This window comes from Trichechus manatus, unplaced genomic scaffold (assembly GCF_000243295.1).
Source record: "Trichechus manatus latirostris isolate Lorelei unplaced genomic scaffold, TriManLat1.0 scaffold00292, whole genome shotgun sequence".
Taxonomy (NCBI): domain Eukaryota; kingdom Metazoa; phylum Chordata; class Mammalia; order Sirenia; family Trichechidae; genus Trichechus; species Trichechus manatus.
Window position 1 is genome coordinate 1,073,699 of NW_004444228.1, and position 10,043 is coordinate 1,083,741.

General features: G+C 36.3%; 1 protein-coding gene across 2 annotated transcripts in view; it reads left to right on the top strand.

Annotated features, from left to right (window-relative positions):
- The window catches only part of PKP2 (plakophilin 2), an 81,700-nt gene that overhangs the window by 25,897 nt on the left and 45,760 nt on the right, over positions 1–10,043 (top strand). For both annotated transcript variants that reach the window (XM_004390249.2, XM_012559668.2), the window contains exon 4: positions 5,706–5,841. In XM_004390249.2, coding sequence (XP_004390306.1) covers positions 5,706–5,841 — 136 coding nt within the window. The remainder of the gene's footprint in view (positions 1–5,705; positions 5,842–10,043) is intronic.

Consider the following 10,043-nt stretch of genomic DNA (forward strand, 5'->3'; position numbering starts at 1 on the left):
CCTGTTTTCCTTTTGTCAGCTTGGCCAATGGTTTATCGATTTTGTTGAACTTTTCAGAGAACTAGCTTTTGGTCTTGTTAACTCTTTCAATTGTTTTTCTAGTCTCTATTTCATTTAATTCTGCCCTAATTTTTATTATTTCCTTTCTTTTGGCGCTCGAGGGTTTCTTTTGCTGCTCTCTTTCTATTTGTTCCAGTGAGAAGCATTCTTATCTCCTCCCTGCACAGTTGAATATTACCAAGTCATGTTTTCACCCCCTTAATGGTCTGAAGTTTTTGCCCTTCTTTCCATCGTCATTGCATGTCTTTTTACCTCTGGCCTTGCCTTATTCAAAAGCATTCTCTAGGACTGTCAGAATGATCTTCCCAAATCTGATTTTTCATTCACCAGTGTAAAATCTTTCCAAAATTCCACTAAGTATTCATGTTTCTTAGCATGGCAAACAAGGCCCATCACTTTTTCATCCCTGTTTGTCACTCCAATCTTATCTCTTTCTACTCTCCTCCATCCTTCATCACCACCCTCTCTAAACACACAAACATGCAAACCACTTGGAACCTCTTGCGCCTCCCTTAATGGAAGATATTCATATTCATTCTTTCTCTCCTTTCAACCCCCTCCCCCTCCCTTCCCTCTGGCCCTTTACATATACAGCTGTATTTTTGCTTGTCTACTCATAATTCTGGATTTAGCTCCAACACCACCTTTTCTCTGACCACTGTCCTCCAAATCTAGTTGATATTTCCCTACTGTGTACCCAGATAGCAGCACTGTATAGGTGTCTCTAGTAGAGTAATAGATTGTGGTGGTTCATTTACTTGTCTGCTCACCCTTTAGACTTTGAGCTTCTTGCGAGTATCTTACTCATCTATATATTCTATGTACCCTTAAACAAGCAGGTGTATAGTAGGCACTGTATAAATGTGTGGTGAAAGAATGAAGGAATTAAAGAAGGAAGAAATGAAATATAGACTCTACTTTTTGCCATCTGAGTTTTTTTGTTGCTGTGGTTCAGATTCTAGAAGAAATGTTAAACGTAATATTTGGGATTGTTGTTTTAATGGACACGGTAAACTTTATTATATTATTTAATCATATTTCAAAGAATCACAGGAACATTTGAAGTCAAGAAATTTAAAATAAAAAATAAGACATCCTTCTACTCTTGATGATTCATTGAATTGCCCTCCTGGAGACCAGAAATCATAGATACCAACTCCTCTCTTTGATCTTTGAAGGGAAAACTTTGCTCTCTATGGAACAGAGAGAGAGCTAGAGGTATTATTACCTATGATGAGAAAAGTAAATGATCAGGCACCTTCCATGTCTGACTTTCATTCTTCCTTTGTTGTCTCCATGGCTCATTTCAAGCTGTTCTCTGAGAGACCTGCCCCCTAAGACCACATACTCTGTTCTCCTTTGCCCTTTGTTGTCTCACATTTCAAACTCTGCCCACCCCCCATTTTTTGCATTTACTTTTCTCTGTCTAGTGAAATTCCCACAAGTAAAGGAATGTTCTTTCATATATATATATATATAGAATATCCCTACAGAGTAGCTAGATAAAACTATAAACCTACGTAATGATATATTAAGCAAAGGATCTGTCTTTACAAAAGAAGAATGACTGGTCAGACAGTTACTAGTACAGCTGAAAATCGAAACATTGTATTAAAGGAGACAGTCAATACCTGTTCTAAATCAGATTGATGAAAAAGGGTTAAAAATTCTATATGAATTTTTCTGAAAATATTATTTATGTACCTTTTGGGGACTGGTGGTTTAACAAATGAATATTAGGTTCCTCTGGTTTGCCCAGCACTGTGGTAAGCACCAGAAGAGATAAAAATTGAGTGGAATATATGAAGGTCCAGGAGATGATCAGTGAAAAAGAAAATATCACATATAAACAACTACTAGGTTGTGTGGTGTATACTAATGTCTACAGGAATTCAGAGAGCAAAAAGAGCAACGTTCTCTGGGATTAGTTGAGGGAAGCAATGCAGAGAGACTGGATCATAGTTAAGTTTGTCACGGAGTGGTATGAAGCAGAAAAGATGTCATACTGACTTCCTTCTACATTCTCTCTCTCTCTTTTTTTTTTAATATTTTTTTCACATACTCTTAATTGCCCAGTTCTTTCATCCTCTGGAAACCCTGGTTGCATAATGGTTAAGGGCTGTGGCTGCTAACCAAAAGGTTAGCTGTTCAAATCCACCAGGAGCCCCTTGGAAACTCTTATGTGGCAGTTCTACTCTGTCCTATAGGGTCGCTATGAGTCAGAGTTGACTTGATGGCAATGAGTTTTGGTTTTTCATCTTCTATTCTTCATTTCTTATTTTGCTATCTCTTTCTGTTTCCATTTAACAGCCCCATTCAAGGCTTTATTTCCTCAGCTGAGACTCTTCAGTGCCCTCATAACTGTCTCTGTTTCTAGAAACATATATCCACTCGAGTCATCTTGCTAAAGCAGACCTTTTATCACACTTTAAAATCTTTGTGAGGTAGAGGAATTTGCATTTATTGTGTATCTGAGGACATGCAGGAGCTTTACATTGTTCTCTCTTCTTTGCTTGGCCTTCAGAGGCTTAGCCATATTCTGATATCAGGGGAATCAGCCTGCTGCACAGCTGTGGTGTTGGCTGGCAAGAAAACTGACTCCTGGGGGACTGGGTACATGAAAATCAGTTCCACTTTGGATTTTTTCCTGCAGTGGTTCGTATGCTGACCAATGATATTTTACACTGCTTCTACTTAACATTTTTCATTTAAATTAACCATCGTTTTAACATATTAACTAAAAGTTGTTGTAAAGGCTCACTTCTGGAGAGTATGCTCAGGGGACAGTAGGAGTCAGGGAACAGCTGTTCTTCCTGATCGCCTCACATCCCCAACCCCGTCTCCCAAGCCACGTTTCCTCAGGCATCAAGAAGTGTTTTAAGAGTGAGTGGGAAGGGAAGGATGGAAGGAGGGAGGAAAAAAAAAAAAAAAGAGAGAGAGGGAGTGTGAAAAGGAGGGAGGTAAGGAGTGCTATAGGAGAATAGAGAATGAAAGGACTAGCTCTGCCTGAGGGTGGGAACACAGAAAAGATTTCACAGAAATGATGATATTTGGGTTGAGTCTTGAAGAATGGATAAGAATTGGGTAGAAGGAAGAACTTTACCAAAGAGAGTAGCTTTGTGAAGAGGCATGCAGCGTGTAAAGAACAACTAGAATTACCTGATGTAATTAGAGAGTAGAATAGTAGATTAGAGGAGTGGGAAGAAAGGGGATTGAGGGTGACAGGAAAGGAGCCATACTGGGGTCAGAATGTAAGCCGTGTTATAGAGTTGAACTTTAGAGACAATAACAAAACAGAAAACTCTCACTCTGACAGATGTAGCAAACCTTGTTGAGGAAGTCTTCGTTCAGCTTGGGACTTGTTTTTGGTGATAAAGTGAAGTAGCATTGGAAAGACTGGGAGTAAATGCAGAGCTTCTTTGTGAATCATGTTCAGGAAAATAAAGGATTAGAATAATGGAATTATTTGTGGGTGTTAGAGACTTGGGAAAGTCAAAGTTTCTTCAGTCATTTATGTCTTATGAGGTAGGTTAATGGCTGAATCTTCAAAAAAAAAAAAAAACCTGCATTGAACAGAAGGCTATTATTATTATGGTAGAAATGATCTTTCATCAGTTAAAACAACTATAGTGATGGGTGATAAAGACAAAATTGCCACTGAAATTAAGACTTAGAGAGTTTCAGTATCTTTGTAAAAGCATTGGAGTCCATGCATGTGAAGTATTTTCATGTCTGTAAAAAAAAATGTGTTTATGTTAAATAAAAATGATTCAAATTTTGGTTTTAATGGTACTAACTTGCATTTTTTACCAATTAAAATTGGCTCCTGAGGCACAATATCTTGGAATATGAGATCGTTATATAATGCTCAGTATAGATACCAGAAATGTTGTGCTTTGCTTTTAATACCCTTATACTCATGAAGTAACACTTTTATGTTTGAACATGTGTTTCAGAAGCAGCGGGTATTAGTTTTTAGTCCTGAGGGCATTACTCCTTATCCCTTCAGCTGTGCCACACCCACCCACATACAAACACACCAGGTGCAACACTACACATACTCACATCTGTACACATGCATGTATTAGTGGGTTAGCCTGACAGAGAATTTAGTTACTGTGCTTGTTAACAGATATTGGAAAACACCTTACAGGATGTCTAACGAGTCTCCATAACCTGCAATGAATCAGGTGTAAGTAATCCTCTTTGAAGTTAGAGAAGGGGTTAGATAGATTACCTTTAAGAGGTGTCTTTAGCAATAATTCTAAGGTGTTGCCATCCTGAGTTAATGGCTTCTGTGAGGCAGTGCTTATAGAAGCACCAACATGCTAACTTCCACATCAGTAATAGACTGCCTAACTTAGTCACTCTCCAGACAGAAATAAAAGTGGGGAGGGGAAATAGTTCTATGAGACATTTGGGAGTTCTTGTTTTATAAGTAGCTATTTTATTTGTCCTAGATAAATTATCTTCTTTGTGCCAAAGTACATTAGACTTCATCACTACTATAAAGTACCTGTAATTAATAAAGGACAAAAGTATGCCACTAGAATAGACATAAACAGAATGCCATTACATAAAATGACAAAGCAAATGGTAATAGGATGTGTATAAAATTGTTTTCTTTAAGAAAAGACATATTTAAGTGCCCATCATTGGATGAATGAATATACAAAATATGGTATGTACTTACAGTGGAATACTCTGCAGCCGTAAAGAATAATGATGAGTTCTCAAAATATATTACAATGTGGATTAATCTGCAGGACATCATGTTGAGTGAAATAAGTCAATTACAAAAGGACAAATACTGTATGATCTCACTATTATAAAAAGATTAGGTATACAGTGTTCACTGGTGGTCACCAGGGATAGATGTGTGGGGGAAAGGATCTCTCCCTATATAGTAGACACTTGTTATTTTTGGTGATGAGAAAGGTAACACCAAATGTGAGTGAAGTGTATACAGCTTGATCAAGGTAAATGATGTCACTAGAAAGTACACAAGAAAAAAGAAAAAACATTTATAATTGCATTTAATCATTACCTTTTTTAATGTATTTGTCACACTAGCATGACTTATTTTAACAAAACAAACTCAGTTTTTCTGGCTTTGACTGTTTATGTACTGCTACTTGCATTAAATAAGAACACATTTAGAATGCTTATTTTTTTACCTATTTTCAGGTAAATAGCAGATACTGAGCAGCTTTAATAAAAATCTAGTAATTTTTGAAGGGAGGTATTTCCTCTGCAGTTGTGACATTACTAGGGTAGGAATAATTTTTAATTTCTGTAAACAGATTTCTTTTAATTTCATCTAAAGTCTTATTGTGACTTTAACAGCACTTTTTAAGGTATAATTACCGTGCTGCTCATATTTATCTTAAAAAGAGGTCAGTTTCTCTTTTTGGTATATTTTATGGTTCTACTCATTTCAGTGACATCTTCAAAGACTAGTCTGACCAGCACTGGAGTATTTTTGCTACTAGCTTCCTATACTTCCTTTTTCTTTTAGCTGAAGAGTCACGGCTGAGACATTCTAGGTGTTTCCCTGTGTTAACCAAGTGATTTCTAGAGGATCAGGTTGGTGAACAGGGGGTAGCAAGTTTGGTATTTTGCTGAATCTGTGACTGTTTGTCTAGGAATGCCGACGTGGAGATGACTCTAGAGCGAGCAGTGAGTATGCTTGATGCAGATCACATGCCCCCATCCAGGATTTCTGCCGCAGCTACTTTCATACAGCACGAGTGCTTCCAGAAATCTGAAGCGCGGAAAAGGGTGAGTGATCTTAGGACCAGTGCAAAAACCACCATGCTTTCACATCTGATAAGGTGGCCCTGCAGACTGAAACTACGCATTTATTTAAATTTTTAAATATTTTCATTGAAGTTTTTTTTATTTTTATATGATCAATGCCATAACAAAATTTCTGGCAACTCAGAAACTTAGAAAGTAAGTTATCCCTTTTCTTGCCTTCCCAGTCTCTCTCTGTATTTCCAGATTTTTCAGAGAGAAAGAGGGAAAGAATATGTGTGTATGTCAGGCTATTGTTTTGTATATTTTAAAAAGATATTAAATATAAGCAAAATTTTTTTTAACTTTTTTAATTTAACATACATTTTCATTGTTTTCAATTTTTCATATGGTAATGATTGTTAAGTGAGTAGCCTTGTATATGTATCTTTCTGCACTTGCACAAGTGTTCCTGTAGGACCCCCCCCCCAAAAAAAAAAACCTACTGCCGTCAAGTCAATTCCAACTTAAACCTACCCAGTAAGACAGAGTAGAACTGCCCCATAGGGTTTTCAAGGCTATAAATCTTTATGGAAGCAGACTACCACATCATTCTCCCACGGAGTGGCTGGTGGGTTCCAACCACCAGCCTTTCAGTTAGCAGTTTAGTGCTTTAACCATTGTGCCACCAGGACTCCTTCCTGTAGGACAGATCCTCAAAAATGGAATTATGGGTCATTTTATGTTTGTTTTCAAAACATAAAATGTGGGGGGAAGGTCATATAATTGAAAAAGGCATGAATGAAAAATAAGTTTTTCTCTTATTCCAAACCCTAGTCTCCTTTTTTGGGGAAGTCTTTCAATTTGGGGGTATCTTTCAGAGATATTCTATACATGTAGAAGTGCTTGTTGGATGGGTTGATCGTATATACATTTTTGTCTTAAAAAATCAAAAATGGTTGCATATTATTCATTGTATTCTTTATATTTTTCAGTTAACAATATATCTTAGAAATTTTCATTATCTGTTAGCCCTACCTCATTCTTTACAATTGCTGGATAGATTTCTGTTGTCTAGATGTACATAACTAGTTTTCATAACTGACTAATTGACAATTTGACAAAGTTTTTACATATGTAAAACCTTCATCAAAATCAAGATAATGAATATATCCATCACCTCCAAAAGCTTTCTTTTGCCTGTTTGTAATCTATAAATCCTGCCCCTCCCAGTCCACTCCCAATCTGCAGCAACCAGTGATCTACTTTGTCACCATAAATTAGTTTGAATTTTCTAGAATCTTTTATAAATGGGATTATACAGTATATACTCCATTTTTGTCTAGTTTCTTCTACTTGGCGTAATTATTTTGAGAATCATCCTTGTTGTGTGTATTAAAAGTTTGTTGTTGTTGTTTCCATTTTTTTGAGTAGTATTCCGTTGTATAGATATGCCCACAATTTTTTTATCCATTTACCTGCTGATGAACATTTGAGTCGTTTCAAGGTTTTGTCTATTGTGAATAAAGCTGCTGTAGGTATTTGTGTACAAGTCTGTGTGGACATATGCTTTCATTTCTCTTGGGTAAGTAGTAACTAGGGGTAAAATGCCTCCATGATATGGTAGGTGTGTAAAACCAAAAAAAACCAAACCCGTTGCCGTCAAGTCCTCAAGCTTTTTGAACGTAGAAAGACAGTTAAGATAGTTGTCTTAACGTCCTGCTCTGCTAATTCTAACATCTGTGTCCTTTCTGAGTCAGTTTTGATTGGTTGCTTTTTCTCCTCATTGTGGGTTGTATTTTCCTTCTTCTTTATATATCTGTTCATTTTTAATTGGATGCCATACATTGTGAAGTTTACATTGCTGGATGCTAAATATTTTTGTATTCTTAAAAATACTCTTGAGCTTTGTACTGGGATGTAGTTAAGTTACTTGCAAACAGTTTGATCCTTTCAGATTCTGCCTTTTAAATTTGTTAGGTGGGAACACAGCAGCATTTAGTCTAAAACTTATTAGTTCCCGCTATTCGGGCATCAGAATCGACTCAACGACAGTGGGTTTGGCTTTGTTGTTGTTGTACTAAGGCTTACTTTGGACATGTTATCAGGAGGTGCCGGTCCTTGGAGAAGGATATCATGCTTGGTAGAGTAGAGGGTCAACGAAAAAGAGGAAGATCCTCAAGGAGATGGATTGACAGTGGCTTCAACAATGGGCTCAAGCATAACAACGATTGTGATGATGGCAAAGGACTGAGCAGTGTTTTGTTCTGTTGTACTTGGGGTCGCTATGAGTCAGAACCGACTCAGTGATAAACCTAACAACACTAAGGCAAGACATTTCTGAGAACTCTACCCAATGCACCATGAGTTATGATTTTTTTTTTTTTTTTTTTATGGCTGTTTGGTGAGAATAGTATTGTTCCTGGTGGCCATTGGGAGCTGTTCTCTCAAATCCTTTTAGGTAGTTATTTCCCTGACCTCAAGCAGTTACCATGTTTTTATGCAAATAATGCATGCCTTTTATGTTTGTTTGCTAATCGCTCCCTTCCTTCCCCCAGGTAATCTCCTAAATGCTGCTACGCCAATTTATTTTTTACATGTTGCTGTAAAAAAAATTAGCATAGTACACTTTGTTTTCTATCTTTCTATCATTGCCTCATGTCCAATTGTAAAAAATTGCTCTTTAAGTATTTTGTCTAGTTTATTAGTCATTTCAGGCAGCAGGTAATTCTGTCCTTATTTCTGTTGAGTCGTTTTTAATTTTGACAGGTAACTCCCTGAGATCCTCCCAAAAACTGTGCAATTTTATATTCCCACCAACACTGTATCAAAGTGCTCATTTCCGTTCACCATTTTTAACACAAGATTTTATTTTGTTTGTTTGATTATGTTAATCTAACAAGCAAAAATAAATGGAATCTCACTATAATAGAAATTTTCTTATTTTTTGGAATCAAGACAAATACTTGATCAGGTAATCAAACAGAATTAAGAGGAAATCTTTTTAAAATTATATATGTTAATTTATAGAGTTCATCATCTTTACATAATCTATGTTCATTATGTATCATCTGCCATTTGTAGTTTAAGTTTCTTTAAAGTGGAATGAGCACTTAAGGACACTTGATGTCACATAAGTGCAAACTCCTAGATTTTTACATTTATCTTTACTCTTTTCTATTAATCTCATCCACAACCAATTACAGAGCATTTTTAATCATTTCACCTTTATCTACTCTTTCCAAAGCATTCAAATTTGTTTTCAGAGAAACAAAACTCTTCCCACAATTATATTTCATCCAGTTAAGAATGGGTAAAATATTACATAATTACAATAATAAGTACAGTTGGTCTAAGTACATTGGGAAACAAACCCAAGTTATTCTTTGTAACTTGATAACGTATAACTCAACAGGCAGAATTAGGAGTGCAGAGGGTAACCACAGACAGTAACCTGACATCCCTGATAGTACTTCGGGAATTAGTACGTTTCATAGATGAAAAAGAGAATGTGATTAATCCCACAAATCAATTGAGTAGAGATTAGACAAGAATTTCTACTGATTTTTTTCAGTTGCATGGCTTTAATTAACCATGCAGCTGGACATCTTTTGATAGGTTTTTTTGACATTGTGTTTCTCTGTCAGTTGCCAGTTTGTATCCATTGCCTATTTTTCCTCAAAGATGTGTCTGTCAATGACGTGTAGTTTTTGGTTCTTTACATATTAATGCATATAATTCCGTTGTTACATATGACAGATATTTTCTCCTGCTTTATTATTACGGTTGTTTTTGTTGACTGTGTTAATGGTATCTTTAATCATACAAGATTTTAAAATTTTTATGAAGTCAAACTTGTCAGTACTTTTCTTGGCATCTGTATTTTATTTTTTATGGCATCTGTATTTTAGATATTGTTTTTTGAAAATCTACCCCCACATTTAGACTTTTTAAAGTTATGTGATTAGTGAGTATTTTTCATTGCCCTTTGCTTATAGGTTTGTTCCATCGGAAGAATAGATAGGTATGTTTTAAAATAATATATTTAGCTAGTAACTGAACTTCTATAGGAGCCCTGGTGGCGCGGTGATACAGTGGTTAAGGGCTACAGCTGCTAACCAGAAGTTCAGCAGTTTGAGTACACCAGCCACCCCTTGGAAACCCTATGGGGCAGTTCTACTCTGTCCTGTAGGGTCGCTATGGGTCCCAATTGACTCCATGGCAATGTGTTTGGTTTTTTTGTTTTT